Below are 19,818 nucleotides of genomic sequence, written 5' to 3' on the forward strand. Positions count from 1 at the left end.
TAATCAAGTTTTCATTTCCTTAGCAGTCCTTAGTACCAAGAATATTTTGTCCTGTTTGGTAGAAGTTAGATCATCTGTTTTTGGGGTTTTGTTTCAGTGTTCTTTCTTATCTGTTTTCTTTCTATTTAAAAACGTAAAAACATAGAGAAAATATGGTACCTTGTTATTAACCAGATCTCCTTTTGTGATATCTTTTGTGAAAAAAAGGTTTCTCTGAACCAGTTGCATGTGCTTCACTAATCATTGGGAATAGTCATCTTTATCAAGTTTTATGTATACCTCTTCTTAGCTTGTCACTGTTGAGTCAGCCAGAGAGATTAGCTGGGTTTCAACCCACTTAGCTTTATATACATAACCAATACACCCGCGTTATCAAGTTAGCTGTTCCAAGCTCCCTTTATAGTCAATGGAGAAAGCTCCAAAACCTCATTTACTCTGTTCAGGATGTAAATCGTCATCACTTTGGGTATCTTAGGTAAGTGCCTGCAGTTAGATGGTGGCTTTTTTTTTTATTTTATCCTTGTCCCAATTATAGCATCAATGGTATAAATTCAGGTAATGCAGAAGTAGTCATAAGTTCAGGTAATGCAGAAGTAGTCATAAAGAATCATGAACTGCATGAGACTGCGGTTCTCCTCTGTCACAGAGATAAAGCAAATTATGTTTCTGGTACCCCAATTATTGACATCTCTTATTCCCCCTCTGCCATTTTCATTGGGACGGATTTGAAACTTGTGTTACTTACTTCCTTTTTAGCCAGCTTGCTGGGAAACATTTTTTAACTTTTGAAAATAAGAATGTTGTAATGACAGAAATTAATTGCTCGAAGCAGTTGAGTCAGGAATGAAGAATGGAGGATTTCAGTAAAATATTGTTATGATCTGGCAAAGCTATATGCACCTGAAAAAAACCCAGTTTATAAGACAACACGTGAAACAACATTAAAAGTAAGTGGTGTGATACATGTGCACTCTTTAACATATGACCTGAGTTACTGGAGGTTGGCTAAGTAGCTCCTCCACAAAATACAGACTTCGTAATTATTTCAGCACAATTGGAGATGGGAAGGCTCTGTTATTATTGACTGAGTTTGAGGCAATTTTTTGAGTAAGCCTAGTAATTTAATAAAGAGTATTGACATGGCTTCTATTTTGTGAGGATTTATAGCAATCAGAATCATAAAAAGTCCCAGTTATTGGCTAAAGAACAAAATGTATTGCCTGCAAATGTATGTCTGCTTCTTCCAGGATCCTGAAAGAATAAATGTGCAGAATTTCACTATTATCTGCTTCTGTCTCATTGAAACTCTGAAGCACAGTGATTTTTTTCACCTGGAAAAACAAACCTCAGAAATGTCATAAATGTGTATTCTGAATGTGTGTTCTCCATTTGCTTGTTGTGTTTTTGGAGTGATTTTTTCATTGCCAAATTTGGGGAACATTAGGAACATTCATCAGTATAACTTGTCTTTCTGTTCCCCATCCCCTTTACTACTCTTCAGTCTTCCAAGGAGTACTAAATAGTGAAATCTCAGACAGTTTGGTGGAGCTGGACTTCTAAACCCAGGGCAATAATCTCATTTCTGGATTATACAGTAGACATTGTGTGATGGCAAAGAACACCATCATTTCAGAGGCAAATTGAGGCCTGTGTTTCTACAGATTCTCTACTTAAAGGGCACCCTGATTTAACTTATCTTTTTAAAGAGTCAAATAGAGAAAACTCCTTAAAAATGTGGAGCTTCCTCTGTGCAGTTCTGTAAATTTGGACTGTTGCTTGGTTTCTAAGGAGAACATGTTGGAGAAAGTCGAGCAACTGAGTGTAGAATGAAGCTTTCCGGTTAAGCTTGAGAGGACAAGAAAATTTGAAAGGAACATTTTACAGATTAGTATATTCACCCAATTTAATGCAGTAAAGTTATAGCAAGAATCATCTCGTTCTAGTCTTAAATACTACACTAGGTAAAACAGACTACAGAGTACATTACTTTTTGCTGCTCATTGGTAACCAGTATTCTTTCTTACACTGAGGTGGGTTCAGAGTTGAGTAAACATGGTTTTTTTTCCCCACTGGAGGAGGGAGTAGTCATTGGTAGAGTTCTGCTTAGCTGGATGGTGATGCAAAACCTTTTAAAAAAACTGTAGTAGAAACATTTGGAGCAGTGGTCTCTTCGTCACGCCGCACTGCAAGAAAGTAAGCAGGAGTTACAAACCCTACTCTGAACTCAGCCATTTCAGATGATATTTTTAATGCAAGGCACATATTTCCATCCAGTGAAGTGAACTGATTTTTCTTTTTTGTATCATTATTTTATTCCAAACTTGAAAAGGGCAAAACCACCATGTTCTAAACCACCACCTCATATAAGGATAAATTACACCATCTTGTGGATATAAAGAGAGCACTGAATTTTGTTTAACGTGAATTTGGTTCTAAGGATAATCAGTGTTTCCACTGAGAAGATACTTTGATTTATAAAACAACCCAAACATTATATAAACCGCTGTAGAATCTTTATAATGTCCATTATTTGAATGCCGTATTGTTAGATTAACTCTTTTAAGACTGTACATCTGAGATAAATTTTTCATCTGTCTCTTTCTCAGCATAGCTGAAAAGAATACTCATCTCATATGCCTATAATTTACTGTTGTGTCTACATTTATACCTGAAATACATATTTAGAAACTCACAGGTATTTATATGCATATATATATGCAAATACAAGAACATTTTGGAAGCTGTGATTTGTCAACATCTCTTCCAGCTGATGAGGTCACCTACATTTCTTAATATCATTTTAATCAGAAGTCCACCTAATGAGTCACGGAATGCTTCGCAGTCTTAAACAGTACATGTAATAGAGATTATTTCAGCTATACTTGATAGAAATTCTATGGGAAATTTAAGTACCAGAGATAAAATGTAGCTCGTGAAAACATTCAGTAGCCATGCTGTTAATGCCACTTCTCCTAGATGATAAAAAGACAGGAAGTGCTGTGGAAGACTCTGTTATCTGTGATCATGAATTGTTAAGGAACTTGTTAGTTTTATTTCTTCCGATGGTGCTTCTAGCACTGCAGTGACTCCAGATGCCTTCTAATCTTAGATTTTAATCATCCAAATTCATTATTACTGGTGGACTCCCGTGCTAATGGTACAACAAGACCATGACAGAAACTTTCCTCCAGAAGTATGCAGTAATGTACCATTTTTGTAGAATGGAAGTACAAGCCTATTCCTACCCCAGAGTTCTATCAGAGCACAAAATCTTCAGAAATACCCCATTTACAGTCTGAGGGAGCTGTGCTTGAATGGCAACTGGTGGTTAATTGTCCAATTTATTGTGTGAATCGAGTAATAGAAAAATTTGGCAGGATTCCGTTACTGCCTTTCTATCAGATGTCCAAATGCTTTCAAATATTTTACCTAGACTGAGCAACAACTCCTTCAATCAGTGAGCTTTTCTAATATGAAGGGAAAAGCACGTCTGTTACACAGTGTGAAACTGAAGTTTCACTGTTAGAGGTCTGAAAAAATACTTTGGCCAAATAAGATTTTTTTACTCAATGCCATCACCGCAGCTGGGCTGGATGAGCCATTGCATGTATATTCACAATGTATTTAGACTGCTTTCAGAAAGTAACTTGTATGATGTTGCAGACTCTGAATGCAGCTCTCAGTGCTCTCTCTCTCACATATACCTTCACCTTCCCATACAGTCCTACAACGATAGTGTGTGAAATATGAAGTGGTATGTGGTAATTGCTACTAAAGAGCCTTGGATATATAAAAATGGATTGAATAGCATTTGCTGTATACTATACTAGCAGGCTGCCTATGTGCAAAATGTTATTCTCTGATGTTATGAGGCATACGTTTTTAAGACAGTCAGACATTTCTAAGCCTGTCCTACATCTGTGCATGTGTCCTGTTGCTGATCTGCTAATGCATAGTAACACTGAAAAATTCCCAGCATGTCAGGATAACCCCAACAGAAAAATGACGTTTTCATATGTGTCCCTTGATGTGCTTTCTTTCTTCCAAAACTTACCATATTTGTCACGTTCAGAAATCTTTCAACAATGTTTCAGGGCTCCCATCAGAAGGATAAAGAAAAGATAATTTAGTTTTGATAGTCATAATGTATAGAATGCACGGGTACCACTTACAGATAGCTTTTTTACATAGGTATGAGAGCAAACGAAGAGTCCCCCTACCTTCCTAAGTTCCTGGAGACAGTAGGCCTAGGTGGTATCTGGCGAGGCTATAAAATGTAGTATTAAAATTAATGCTGCCTTTTTTAGAATACTGTATGCTATCTTGCAGTAGACATGCACAGCATTATCTGTAATTAAACTTACAAAACACTTTTATACTATAAAATCGTGTGTGAAGTAGAGAAAAAGAGAAGAATACTCTGGGGGTTTGATTGTTCAGCTGGGTTTTTTGGTTTTGGGTTTTTTGGTTTTTGGGGTTTTTTTTTGTAACTTCTACCTGATCTTTCTCTTCTACATTGACGTTTTACGGAAAGTTTTGAGTTGTAACAGTCTCATTCAAATTTGAGTGCGAAAGGAATGGACCAGATGGGAAAAAAATAACTTGTGCCAAGATAAACATGTTTTTGCTGTGATTTTACAAGTGCCTTTACAAATGCAAAGTCTTAGGAGCTGAAAAATGAAAAATGTTTAAAAGGCCATCTTCAGATCAGTCTAGTGAAAATGAATTTGATTTGTCCTGCTTATGTTGCTTCCAACGCTGGAGGTTCATACAGATCTCCAACTGGACTATTCTTATAATTTTATATCTTGATATTTTAGAATGACTTTTTCTGTATTTTATTTGATATGATACAACTTCAAAGTCGTGTTATATATAGCTTAGGTGTAGTAATACATGTATATGGGATTTTAAAATTAATGATCTCCAGGTTCTTTTGGAATTGCATATCTACTTACAGACCTGCTCTAATTCTACTGGATTAGGCTTAGGATCAGATAGTGTGCTTCTAAAGTAAATGGAATGTTTTTTTAATCTTTGAAGATACAAATTCATTAGCCATAATGTCTGTACAAAGCCACGCATGTCCTATAGCAAATTGTAAATATCATGGCAGTTACAAAGACAATTTTGTCTGTATAAGGCTAAAACTGAAAAAATCCTATTCATTGTATAGCCTTGCGTTTTCTTCATAGTGCTGCAGAAAATGTAATATTTAATTACACAATTCTGACTGTCGTAGTGTTTTTTCATTGAATTCTGGATTCAAGTCACCTGTGCAACTAAAAATGTTTAAGAAATTCAAATTTTGAAATTTAACTTACTCTGCAGAATGTCTTTTTTTTGAGCAACTGTATATGAACTTAGTGCTACTGTATTCTTTTGTTTGCATATTCAGCCATATGATCATAATTCAACATAGTTGTCTTGGGTAAATGCTAGGTGTATATGTACCTCAGCTGTATACACAATTAATTACTCTTTTTGACACTTGAAAAACAAAAATGCAAAGTGCAAAATTTTAAAGGCATTAGTATATAAATATGGCTGGCCCTCCTGCTACCACAAGCCAAATGGTGCTGTTCTCCAACATTATTTGTTTATTAAGAGCATCAGTAGTAACCAGTAAAGCTGATGGATGGTAGCAGGACGAAAGAATACATTACGTACATTTTTCACTTCGTTATTCTGATGTTTAGCTCTTTGGGAAAATGCTTTTCAGCATGTTAGCTCTTAGAGGTGAAACCTTAATTGTTATCTTTTTCCCCAAAAATAAAACCATGGAGAGGTGAAAACGTCAGGCTTTGTAGAAAGTACCCAAAGGTGCTTCTTGAGCTACTAAAACAAAGGGGGTCTGCACCAGGAACTCTAGCTGGGGTGATTTTCTTACATTTCTGAATAGTGTCCTAATTTTGTTATGCTGATGAATGCTTGCAGCACCACTCTAGCCCCAGGCTTAGTTGGTAAGCTTTGCGTATTTTTAGGTTGTGTCGTCCAAAAGTTTACAAAATATCAACGATTCACTTCAAGCAAGTGAAGCCAGCAGTCAGAGATTCCCACTTCCAGTTCTGTAGCGCATCACTTCTAACAAAATAAAATAGGAAATTCCATACCTGGGAAAAAAGCAGCATAACTTCCTTTGTTTAAAGAACTGGTGAGTTAGCTGGGCAAAGAGCTCAAGAATGCAGTCATACATGTTTGAATGTTTTGCATTATTTTGATTCCTATCCCCTTGGGTCCTGCCATCTAATGCCATTGTTTTTGCCAGAACAAGGTACTGCGCTTGTGATTTTTGAAGTGGATGCAACGTGTATCTCACAAAATTAATTAGAAAGTCTTAATTTTTGTGTGAAAATGCAGAAAATAAATGTTAGTTTAGGACAGAGTACTGAAACATAGTTGGCAATTCTGTATTAGTGTTTAAGTGTAAAGTGAGGTAATATCATGGATTTAAAAAAGCTAAAGAAACAAATACGTATAGGCAGTGGTAGCACTTGAAGTGGTAGCACAAAGTTTGTTCTCAAAATGGAATGTTTAAGTACTCTCATTAAGTATAATAACATAAAATTGCTGTAAAAATTGCCCGTTTCTAGGTGGTGATCTCTACATATATTTGTTGATTTGTTTAGTTAATACCAAGTTACTCGATGCACTGAATTCTCTATTTCCATGTTACAGGTCTGTTACCGCAGCTATTAGGAGTAGCACCAGAGAAGGCCATAAAACTTACTGTAAGTTTGCAAATGGATTGTTTTCACATTTCTCCACATTGTAAAGTCCATCCAATTACAATTAGCGCGTTAAGGATTTTTATCCTTAATGTGTGAGCAACATGGTAGCATGTATTCCATCATCTTTGCTTGATACGAACTTAATTACAAAAAGCACAAAGCAACTGTTTCTTTCTGACCTGTGAACATTACGAGTGGCGTACAAGTCACATGTAGATAACATTTTAAGAATCTTACTGAAAACTTATTTTTGGACTCGCTCCAAAATACAACAAGTTTGTGCAACTTGTTCAGCTCATCTGCTTGTTTGTAAGTAGTGCAGGCCTTTGGTTTCACTTCTTAGCAAAAACGAATAATTATTTATTGGACTTGGAGGGCTTTTGTTTTTGTATCTCCACATGGTTCCTGTATGTTTAACTCTAGTGCAACAGGAGATAATATGAGCACGTAGTGAAGTGTTGGTAAGAAAAGAACTTGTTTACATGCATTTTTTTTCATAAATATTTTACTTCTGTAATTTTGTTATTTCTTGAATGAGTTTAAAGCACTGAAGAATATCTTATTATAACCCAATCTTAATGTATTGGTTATTCACCAATAAGCTAGTATTCGCCAAAGCTAGTAATACGCATTTTAAAAAAAGAAAGGTACTTAATCCTGTAATTGAATTACTATTGTGTTTAAAACTTACTATTGAACATTCTGATATTAATTTGAAATTATATTTAAATTTGTAAACATAGCGAGCATTTCTAAAATCTTAAATGATTTTATCATTAATTTTCAGATAATTATTTTATTTAATTAGTGATCGTTATCTTTTTTAATAAATAATTGAATTATGCTGTAAATCTTTGTTAGAAAAACAGTCAGCTTTACAATATTTCATATGAAATCTAAGATTTGTTTGATATCTGTTAGCTTGGTAGCTGCATGGATGTATTTGCATTTTCAGTTGCACAGAATTTACAGCTGATGAGTGTTTTCTCCAACCTTTTAATTTATCAGCTTTCATAACTGTTTGTTTTTTAAGGTTAATGATTTTGTGAGAGATAAGTTTATGACTAAAGATGGCTCTGTCCCACTGGCTGCAGAAATTCTTGCTGGTGGCTGTGTAAGTATCTTTAATTTCCTTCATATGAGATTTATGAAAGTGCAGTGTGTAACTATGTGGACTAAGGCTTCTGTTTAACCACAGATCCAGCTCAAGAGCAGACTCTACTAGAGCATCTCAATTCTTTCCTAGATAGGCCAGCCGTTCTTGATGAAAGGGTAAATGTTTCTGTGCATCGTGCCTTTTAACTGCGCTGTATAATTCTCACAGCTTAGAGTTTGTTTCCTTAATAAAGAATGTGTCTTTATTCATGTTGGCTGTAGCTTATGGCCTAAAGAGGATTCATGCTAACCTTTCCAGAAGTTAATAATTAGTTACTACTTTGTGGCACCCACTCTGCCACGTCACTTCTTTCCTGATGTGTTATTGCGCCCACTAATTTTCACTTTTTGCAGTGATACTGGCTTTTTGAAATGGCAAAAACTACTCATGCTTCTTTGAGTTCATAGCAGACGTAGGCTGTGTAACGTTAACTCAGTACATAATGCATTCCTGAATGTAGGCTGTATTTAAAACCCACTAAGTTTTTAAGAGTATTTTGCTTGCACAAAGTAGTATCTTAATGAACAACTGGCATATTACCGGATAAATGATAATACTTCACGGTTTGGTCTAGTTCTGTCTGTTTGTATTACAGCTTGCTTTATCTGGTGCATTGATTTTGTTCAAGCAAATGTAAATACTTTAGGTAAAATGAATAGTTGTTCAAAGGCCAGTGCACTTTACAGATAAAGAACACTCTTTATTTAAACTGGCTTTGATCACTGGGGCAAAGCAATGTTGGTATATTTTCAATCTATCTTTGTTTCTGTTGTCATAAGACAGATGAGATCACATTTTCAAGCAGCTTCTACCTGTCTCGAAAACTACGTTGAGCAGCAACTTAAAAACAAATGCTTGTGTCTTAACCTCAGTAGGTGCGGAGATTAGTGCTGTATGTGCTTGCAGAGAGCGTACTACGATTATCGGAGCCTCAGGGTGCAGTGGCTCGGTTGCGTTGCAGGCTGAGAAGCCCTGGCTTTCTGTAATTCTCAGGAGATGGGGCAGGATTTGGCTGCTGTCTCACTGCTCCTTATGTTTGATCACTGACCTGTTGTAGACTGCCAGGTAGGATCCCCTTGTTCTGTAACTTTAGGAGCATTCAGGGGAGAAAAAAAGAAGGGGGGGAGAGAAGAATGTGGGTCTCTAAAGCCCTAAATAAAAAGCATGCTGTAAATGAAGGAAAAATGCAATAAAGTGCTTACAGAGTAAAAAGTATTTGCCCCTTACACTAATAAAATGTCTTATGAACATAGCAGCCATAGAGAATTCAGCAAAATTTTCATTTAAAATGTCATTTGATCTAGAGTTTTTATTTTTACAGACTGCTGTGAATTTTTTAATGCAGTACAAAAAGCACTCTTTACAGAGACTTGTCATTCATGAGAATGCTGCAGCAAGCTTTTTGCCAGTAGTTCATTGTAAACTAAGGATCTGCTTTAAGAGATAGGTGGCTTGAGACGTATTTTAAATGCGCTTTAAATGTTGGCTTGTCCTAGTTGCTATTTGAAATATATATTAACAATGAGATGCTGCATAAAGTTGTAGCAGTAGACGTGCGGTGGCAGAATGCCCTGAGTTTTCTTTTAACTGGAGTGCTCACTTAAGGGCATAGTCTAGTGCCAGGTAGATAGGTTAGAACTTGTCTTTTCTGCAGGTGGTCTTTGGGTTTTTTTTTTTTTTTTGTAATTTTAAACCCAATTCAGATCAGCAACAGGGACTCTCATTACAAGTGGTGCCTAGTTTTTCGGGGTGAATTTTTCTCTCATGGAAATATACACATAAAATATGAGATGCCAAAGACAGGCTTTTTCCTATAGCTTTCAGCGTTGTATTGGCCTAACTTTTTGTCCCTGTTTAAGCCAATGCGAAACCTGCGATTTCACTGTGGAAACAGTAAGGACAGTGTTGAATGCTTTTCAAAATTTTCAGTCTTGGATTTTTACCTCATTTCACAGCGTAGTAATCACTTATGTGGGAGGCAAGAAGACAGGAGTGCATGATGTGTTAGAGTCTAAAAAGGGGCAGCCAACTAAGATGAATTTTATAAAAGACACCTGCCCTATCACCTTTCTGCTCTCTGCATCTAATTCTCAGCAGTGATTGTGTTACAAACACAGATGTTAAATTTTCCTTCTGTGCTTCTGTTTCCTTGGAGTATATTCATTGCTTATGCAAGGGCTTTGTGCTGGGATGCATGCTAGATTTTAATGTTATAAATACCAGCCTGGTGAGTACAATATAGCAGTAATACCTAAGAAAGGGAGGACCGAGCAGATACTTGGATGGTTTGGGTTGGTCAGTAACACAAAGGGCTTTGAAGGGGTCAGTATCACCTGAGTAGCTCCACTCCGCTGTTTGCCCAACCATTGCCAGGCGTTGACTTTTAAGTCCCCAAGGAGTTTGCTTTGCATCATAATTACTGAGAATTAGTACACATGGCTGACTTTTGCACTTGTAACTAAAGCTGATTGTTTCATTGAACAAGTCTTTTTCTGTTTTGTAAACTGTTTTCTCTCCTGAAAAAAAAAAAAAAAAAGAAGAAAAGAAGAAAATAGAAAGATCTCTTACTTCATGACCTCGTGGGCACTTAGTTCAGTTAACAGCCTGTTTCATAGCTTTTTATTCTGTGAAGATGAAAGTGATAGGTTGGTTGAGATTTTTTTTTTTGAGACCCCCAAGAATATAATTAAAAGTATAACCTTTATATTTTTATACATAATCTTGAAGAGGGTTGTTATGTAAATTACTTACTCAAAATTTCCATCTCCTTTGTTTGTAAGAAGTTTTCCTAGTGACTACGGTATTTGTTACCCATAAAAATATATGTAACTTCCAGATTTGCACAATGCCTGACACCCCCCATGAACTCTGGTCTCTGCTGTGCATTTAGCACTCTCATCACTCATGCAAATCCTATATAGCCCTTATCATTATTAGACTAGTAAAAAGCTTCAGTTCCAAGACATAGTGTAATGATACAGTAGAGCTAGGATCTGCTGAGCATCTAAACCACGAATCTGACTTAACCTCCTTGAATGAAAAAGTGGACAAATATGCTAGGTTTGATTTCTTCTAATGCTGTGAGTTACCTTCAGGGATTCTTTCAAAAAAGAATGGTCTTGGGTAAGCTGTAAGTACAACCTGAAATCTTTTTTTTTTTTACACTGGTAATAGTCTTGACATTTCTGAAAGCTTTTTTTCATGGTCTTTCAGTTTATTTTATATTTTAAATAAAAAATCATCACTAGTCATACCGAGTTTAGCTGCTTACTTCTTTTAAATAATTCACTGAAAAGCTTCTGTTAAAAGTAACCTGATTTTTTTGATACAGCAGTAGTCATTATTCTTATTTTTGAGTTATATTAACCAATTGAAAACTCTATTCGTAAAAGTGGCAGAAATATTATTTTTGGGGTTTTGAGGTGTTGCCTTTAACACTAAGCTTGTAGGTGAGACAGTCGTTTTGCTTAGTTCCTTAAATAAAGCAGTTCCACGTTTAATTGAAAAATTTACATTGTGTGTCTGGAAGTAACCAGGAAAGAGATGCAAAGATGCAAAATAAAGACTGATCATAAAATACACACAAAATATTGAGAAAAACAGAAGTAGTATTGTATCATGACTAAAAAGAAATAGCTATATAATGTATGTTGCTTTGTCTGCATATAGTAATACAATTATGTAGGTAAATCGGAGCCTTAATGTTCAGCAAGAAAAGGGAAAAACATTTTGCTTTATTAACCTTTCCTTCTGCTCTCCCTCCTCTTTCCGAGCACACACAGTCTTTTCCTTCCCAGCTGCTCAGTGTGTGCTCACTATTAGCCGGTTTAAATCATGTAGCACAGTACAATTACAGACCCCGTACAGATCTGCTTTTATTTAAGTTGTCAAGACAATTTTAGGCATATTTCTAGAGACTTTATAGTAATCATAATAAAGTTAAAACATATTGGACCTGCTTGGACAACCTCAACTCTGCTTGGAACATAAAAATTAGGTACGGTTAAGATGGAGTTCATCTAGAAAGTTCAAAATCCTGTCCAGAATTAATTTTTATAAAGGAATCTGATGTGAAATTCCAGATTAATTGTGCCAAATAACCGATCCAATGAAAATAGTTTTATTAAGCTACTTACAACATGTATTTTATGTTTCAGAGAGTAATAAAGATAAGTCCACATCTGAGCTGCATTTTCTCTGTTGCATTGCAGTAGAGGCAGAGGGTGGATGGACTGCAATTCCCACACTTCTTAGATATCTTGCTTGCAAAAATTCAGACATTTCTAAGTTATAGGCTAAAGGAGACTGAAGGTGTCATTCTTGCTTTCATTATTCGGAAACCTAAATCTGATAAAATTCTATCCTGTTTGGCAAGGAAGGCTGAGCTATGAGTAAGGGTAAAATGAAACTGAGCATTTTGTGTGCCGGGGAAAAAAAAATCTCTGCATGTGTATCTGAAAAAAAAAGAACAACTGCTATCACACAGAAAAGTTTTGGTATAGTTTATTGAGATAGTTAAGTAATGATGATGATCTTGATGATTGCTCATATTAGCTTTGAAAGCAAATGGCATAGATCTCTCGAACTCCTAACAGATTTATTCTCAGAGGTACATTCTCCATGTAGTCAGGGCATGTAACTTCCATTACTTTCAAGGGGAGTTCTACCTGCATGTGTAAAAGCCCAACATTCACATTTCTTGTTTAAGGAAAGGTTCAGAAGCTCCTAATACATTTTTTTTTTCTTGGTTAAATTTAAAGTTATTTTCTTTTTACATAAAATTTATGTTGTTAAATAAATTAATTAGATTTAAAGTCTATTTAATATAAGTAATATAATGTAACAGAATATACTATAATTAATTAGGTATTTTTAAAGTGTAGTTTTCTCCTCTGAACCACTGTAATTGTAGTTATTTTCAGCATACAGAAAATAATTTAAACTAATTGTAAACTTTTGATACAAAAAACGCCAGCTAGATCTGGACTTAAATTTAACTTCACATTTGCAAATCCATTGTGTTTCAACACTGCTCTGTTTTAATTGTCTCTGATTAATTTTCAGCTTATCTTAGATTTAAGCCTTATCATGTAGTTTGGGAAGGCAACATCCAGTAACACGATAGCCCTTCCAAGAGGTTGTACCAAAGGGTGGGGAAGTTCCTGGTATAGAGTTCCTGCTTTTCTTTGACCTCACCCCACATTTCCTTGCAGGTTTTGATGTTTTAAAAAATAGTTTGCAGTCATACCTGTTTAAACTGGCCTTTCCTGAAAGCAGTGAGGAGTTATGCAGAACATGATTTCACTCTATTTTGAATTTTCCTTTTGGATTATTTAATTTAATTTTAATATTTTTCCAAATATATTTCCGATAACAAATTAGAAGTGCTTTCCCCTCTTGCTTCCCCTCTCCTTTTCCTTTTCATCCCTTCTCCCCTCACCCAAAAAAAAAAAGAGAGGGGAATTTTTTTCAAACTGTCAAACAAGGAGGGATGGATAGGTTTAGGTTGATATGTTTTTTTGATTGCAGAATAGAACAATTCTGAACTATTAAAAAGCCTGTTTTTTTCCCCACAAACATACTTAATATTCTTCCCATTTTAAATGTATTAATTTTTTACTATTGTATTAGAAATAATGACTGCAGAATTTTATATGACCATACACTACGGCTTAAAACATGTAATTTTTTTGACAATTATATTTTATTACACATCCCTTTCTCCTATTACTACTTCTTTTACAGGCAGTAAAATATTTTAGTGTTTACCAGTGCAGGTTAAAAAAAAAAAACCCAACCCAAAACCAAAGCCTCAAACTCAAATCAGGAATTAAAATCTAGCTTTCTGTGAGAAAAAGGAAGATATTTATGATGTCACAGTAATTTATGATGTGACCAAGAAATAATGGGTCACAGTTTTAATACAGCTACCATGCCTTAAGACTTGAAAGGTCTGTAAATCATTAAATGATTCAACAAGTAGTCAAAATAGACAAGTAGAGCAGACCGAGCCAAATGTTAACATCTTTGACAGGTCTCTAACTTAATTGCTTTTATAATGCCAATCAAGTAGGCTCCACTTTGATTTTTTGGCTAGGCTTCTGAGAACTGAATTACCTATAACGTGGAAAATATCAAATCCACAATTTTATTTTTTTTCCTACTGCGGACTTGGTCAGTGCTTATAAACAAACCATACCTCTGTTTGTTTCTGTTTAGCCAGGTCATTAATAAGCTATTGTAGGGAAATCGTCACAACTTGTATCCGACTCTTGGAAATCTGTCTGAAGCAGTAGTAGGAATGTACTTCTGTTCAGACTAATTGCAATTCTATTTATGAGCACTTTTACATGAGCGTTTGAAGGAGCTTGCTTTACATTTTATGTACATTTGGACATTAACAAGACTCTGTGATTCTAGCAGTGTTTGCTGTTTGAGCTGCCCAAAGCAAAACCTTAGCCAGACCAAGAGAAGTCTGTCCTCGTAAGAGAAGAAAGATTAGCTGGAGAAAAACACAGTTCTGCCTGAGCAGCGTGAAAGCTGTTTCTGTGCCAGCCTGGTCGGGGTAGTGAAAAGCAGATGATTGAGGGCTCAGGAAATCTCCTTGTGATCTGAACAAAAGGTATTTACTATATGAACTTCTGTTGCTAAAGAGCGTTATCAGGATCCTGTGCAGATAGGACCACAGACGAGAAGACACAAAATAGCATGAGATGGCTTGTCTGGATTTTTGAAGCATGGCTTTATCGGGAAAAAACGTAACACAGAACCAAGCTTTTGAGAACCCAGTATGCTTTGCCCTTGACATGCAGCGCCACATAATTAAGGTTGTCACCTTTGAAATCTATAAGAAAAACAGTCAATTTGGACAGATGTCTGTTGCTTGGTAGCCCTTCTGGTAACAAGCAAGTCCATAGTGAAATCACCTCTTCAGCAACTCAACACAATTCATCTGATGCTCTTGGGATCTTTTGCCATACAAACACCAAGACTTTTAGAGGTAGTTTGAAGCGCTGCAGTGGCACTCCGTAGATCTGGCTTCTAAGCCTTGTTCTGTCGTAGAGTTAGTATGTGATTTTGTGGTAAATCATTTAATAGTTCTATGCCTTAGTTGCCCTTTATTATACAATGAGGATGGTAATTCTTCCGTTCTTGCATCCCTTGAGTGCATTTTTAATTTAGATTTTTTTTTATGATGGGGCACAATCTTTATTTTGTGTCTCTACAATGCTCAGCACTTTAGGAACCTTGACTGTAATTAGGATTAATGGATGCTAGCAAATGCACAGGAAAACAAGCTGCATCTGAAATTGGCAAGGAGTAAGGGCCTGGGACAGTGTACAATATTCAGTATGACTGAATGTGATAAACTAAAAATTAGTTTAATTAAAATAGACTAAAAATTTTGGAACTTGCACCTGCTTGTCTTTTTGTAAATTGAATGAGTAACCAAGACATTGTAGAAGATTTCTTTTGCAGAGGTTGATTTTGGCTAATTATATAATATGCTGCTTATGTATTTTAATGGTTGCCATTAATTGCCATAATTGCTATCCCTTGGTGATGTTGTTGGGAAATATTAACACTCTAATAGCAGTAGTAATCTCTTCTTCATCCTTGAAACCTTAAAAGGTGATATGTGACCAGTTGTGTGTGATGCAAAAGAATGATCTATGCTGACTCTAAATGCTCATAGCTGAGAACAGGGAAAAGGCTATGATTTGAAGTAGGTAATAAGGTTAATTAGAGGCAGAAGAACAGTTAATGGTCAGTAGCAATGAAAGGAAAAGAATCTCGTACTTTCTTCTGGGATGGAAAACACAGAATTTTCTTCCTGAATTGCAAGCTGTATTCTCTTCAGAACCTACACCAAAGCTTTCAAATGGAGATGTGAATGCTCTAGGAGAGTTGGGTCTGGTATGCTTACTTCTTATCTAATCTCATAAGGGCACAAAATGCAGTTACATTAAAAAGAACAGGAATTTCTTGTCTTAGTGTAATGACAGGGGTGAAAATCTGTTTATTTTCCAGTAAAGTTTATTGCAAGCTAATCTGAACACGTGAAGAAGTAGAAAACGTCCTGACTTCTTAAACTGAAGTGTTGTTAAGCGGTTGTTATTAAACTAATTTTTTTCGCTACAGAGCAGGTTTTATTTCCCCATGGACAAAAAAAAAATACCTCAACTATTTCTACTTCTCCCTTCCATTCAGTAAAGTAGGAAAGTAGAAGGAGGCATGTGATAGACAGTACTGTATTACTGTACAAGACTGTACTGCTATCGAGAGGTGTTTGTTGGGTGATATCATACCAAGTGCAGAGTTGAAGTACTATAAAAATGAAAAAAACCAGCTTGTTTTTAAAAATTCACATGTGCGTGGATGCATAGCTAGCTGTTCGTGTGTTAAAGCACACTGAACATTTTATAGGCATGCAGATTTCTAGCTATGTGTATATGAGGAGTTCTTGCATGATGGAGGTATTTCCCTTTTATTTTCTTGCTTTGCATCAAACAAGACCGTAAGTGCTTGTGATTAGGTCAAGTGTTAAATTCTTTCAGAATAATATGGGCCCTTCGTGGGCCCTTACAGGTAATTATCTAAGCAGTACCTCTAGGTATCTACTCCTATAAATAACTCAAAATTGCAGATTTTATTTTAATTGTATAATAATAACTGAAAAGTAATGGATTTGCTTTTACAGTCAGACTATTTTTTTTTCTTTAAAAATGATTGGAAGAGGTGATAAGGAGTTCAGAGTTGAGTGTGTTCAAGTTTGTAACTTCAGTATAGAAAAACTGGTGTTACTGGGAACTATCTATATTAAACAGTTGATAAAAGTTGATTTTTGTGACACTTACTGGAGAAATCATTAAGCTTGAGCAACCTGAGCTTAAACTGTGTTTATTCTGGCTGAAAAATAGTTTTCAAATTCTGACCTTTGGAAGCATATTTTAAAATTTTAAAATGAGATATGCTGCAGAAGTTAGCAAACAAGAAGGCAATGTTCGTCAATTTTTGGCCAAACAGAATGAATGAGCAGGGTGATACGATGTACTGATGATGGTTTGTCTGTTTTTTCCATAACAGTTTATACCAGCATCTTGAAGAGACTGGAAAAAAATAGATTAATGAGATTTCTTTCATTGCATTCACTATGCAAAAACTTAGGAAGAAGACAGAAGCCATGCTATTCACAGAATCATAGAATACCAGGTTGGAAGGGACCTCGAGGATCATCTGGTCCAACCTTTCTAGCACAATCTAGACGAGATGGCCCAGCACCATGTCCAGCTGAGTCCTAAACGTGTTCAGCGTAGCGGAGTCAACCACTTCCCTGGGGAGATTATTCCAATGGTTGAGTGTTGTCATTGTGAAAAATTTACCTCTCGTGTCCAATCGGAATCTCCCTGGGAGTAACTTGTATCCGTTACCCCTTGTCCTCACCATGTGACTCCTTGTAAAAAGGGAGTCTCCATCTTCTTTGTAGCTCCCCTTTAAGTACTGGTACATATTGTGATTCAAGCTACTGTTTTGGAGATCAGGATATCTGGAGACTCTTAGAAGTTGTATGTGTTTGAGCTCAGGGGACGCACACACTGGGCGTGCAATTAACCTCTTTACCTCAAATCCCTTTCTTGTAAAACTAGAGTCATTGTACTTTCCTCACAGGAGCACTGGGAGGAAATACCATTAATATTTATGAGACACTTGCATACTATGATGATGAATAACACAATAGAAGTTACCAGTAGTAGACAAGCAAGAAATCATTTCATTAGAGAGTATAGTAGCCTTTGTTTCCCCCTCATTTTGAAAGTAAGGAGCTGCAGTTACCAGCGTAGATGGTTAAATAACAGGGTGATAAAAGCTCCCTGCCAGGCGACTGTACTTGTTACTGCAAGAACTGACTCTGCACTGGTTGATAAACCAGCCTTCCTCTGCATCGCAAAGCAGGCAGGTGGTAGAAACCCTCCTACCGAGACCCTCTGGCTGGTATTGTCTGGCTCATCGCTTTCAGTTATTCACCATTTGATTTTTGGAGTATATATTTGATCAAATTTAGAGGATGACAAAGGTTGTTCAGGGAATTCTGGGCCAGTACCTAGACAGTTTTGTGGAAAGACTTCACTGGAAATTTCCAATGTCTTTCTTCAGACCTCCTTTGTGGGCAGCAAAACCGATACTCTTTTTAGTAATGCCTGATGCATGCAGGTCTCAGTGTTTTAAAAATTTGAATGCAGTGAGCTTGATTGTATGAGGCGGGTAAATAATAGCATCCCCATTTTTCAAACAGCAAGCTGAAGCAGAGGAAGTCTTGTGTGATTTACCCAGAGCCACAAGCATCTAACGCTGCAAGTGTTGATGCAGCCAGGCTGAACATGCAAACATAAACATTTATATGTGCTAGCACCTGAAGTACTTCCCGTTTATTTGAATTCAGAAATCATTTGCCTTTATTCTCCTTTAAAATCAGATATATGTTTCTCTTTCCTTTCTTTAAATATGGCATTCACTTATAAATATTTTTATAGAATTTTAAATTGCTCAGTGTTTTGGTGCATTAATAATAATAATAATAATAATAATAATAATAATAATAATAATAAAAAAAATTAAACCTAATTTTGTTGTCATCTTTAAATTTTAATATGATTTTCCCATAGTGAAAGTTAAAGGAACACTTCCCGTGGAGTCTTGGCACAATGAACTGCAAGAATATCATACTGAGAGAAAGTAGTTTATTTATGCTAACATAGATCAGTTGGTATGAGTTTTTAAGTAGTGTGTTTTAGATGATGGCTGTGGTATAGCAAACTTGCAAATGAACATTATCACCTGCAATTGGGATTTTATCCTTTTAAGAAAAAAATATGTCTGATGGCATGTGGGAATGCTTAATATTTGTAATACATAGACCAAAATGTTTATTACATAGGAATTTGTAATTCACCGTAAAGACATTTCTAGGATTTTTTTTTTAATTTGAAACTTTGCAAGATCAGTAGACAAGTAAAAGAAACTGTCTCAATTTTTTGTTTTGAATGCTTACTTACTTAATATGTTTCAGTTTAAGTGCAAAACTGAAGTCAGCATATGTGCCAAATAATTTATCAGTCTAATTTCTGATGGCAACAAGAATAGCAGTTTTATCTGTACCAGGATTCTGGTTTGGTAAAAGCAGTTAAATTAAATTATGCCAATTTGAAAGTCAAAACCAGTTGAGTTACACAAGAGCATGCTTTTTCTGGTCAAAATAGGAAACATTTGGGATATTTTGGGGGTTATGTAAAGACTTTAATTTGTAACCACACTGTGTATGCTCAGTCTAAGTGGTAGACAAGAATAGTTGTTCGTGCGATTTGCCATTTCTTCAGCACATTATTTAAACCATATTACTGTGCATATTTTTTATTTTGAATGATAGTTAATCTCAGTTATGATTAATTCTTTTAATATTTGGATGATTTAAAAAAGATGTGCATATAGCGTTTACATACTAGACATGGCTAGATGCAAGTGCTTTTAAATGCAGCTTATTTCATTTTAGTCATTACCTTCTAGAAAAAAAATAGTTCTTGTTTTGTTGTGGGGAGGGTGAGGGTTGCCCTTTCCATAGTTGTGTGATTTCAGAACCTAGAGAAGGGCATAGCTGTTGGGCCACATAATTAAGAAATTAACAGAATTTAGACTGACACTCTGTTGAATTTGGGCCAGATGGAGTCTGAATGAGTATTTTCTGAATACACTTAGTTAACCTTCATGTTACATTTTTTTTCTTGTTTCAAATTTTTAACTGGGGATCCGTCAGTGTAGCAGAAAGGTTATGCCCTGCAGTGCGTATTGTGAATGAGATGGACTTCACTAGAACTAGCAGGGAATTTAAAGTGCTTGCCACTGATGTGTTTTAAAACTAATTTTCGAAATCAGTTG

The 19,818-nt window shown here is 35.7% G+C and overlaps 1 protein-coding gene across 4 annotated transcripts in view; it reads left to right on the forward strand.

Moving 5' to 3' along the window:
- Positions 1 to 19,818, forward strand: part of SLC25A13 (solute carrier family 25 member 13) — a 102,300-nt gene that overhangs the window by 63,454 nt on the left and 19,028 nt on the right. For all 4 annotated transcript variants that reach the window (XM_087758068.1, XM_087758133.1, XM_087757987.1 and 1 more), the window contains 2 exons: positions 6,679 to 6,731; positions 7,765 to 7,845. In XM_087758068.1, the coding sequence (XP_087614194.1) occupies positions 6,679 to 6,731; positions 7,765 to 7,845 (134 nt within the window). The remainder of the gene's footprint in view (positions 1 to 6,678; positions 6,732 to 7,764; positions 7,846 to 19,818) is intronic.

This window comes from Nipponia nippon, unplaced genomic scaffold (genome assembly GCF_047370975.1).
Source record: "Nipponia nippon isolate SJK-2023a ecotype South Korea unplaced genomic scaffold, ASM4737097v1 scaffold_1, whole genome shotgun sequence".
NCBI lineage: Eukaryota > Metazoa > Chordata > Aves > Pelecaniformes > Threskiornithidae > Nipponia > Nipponia nippon.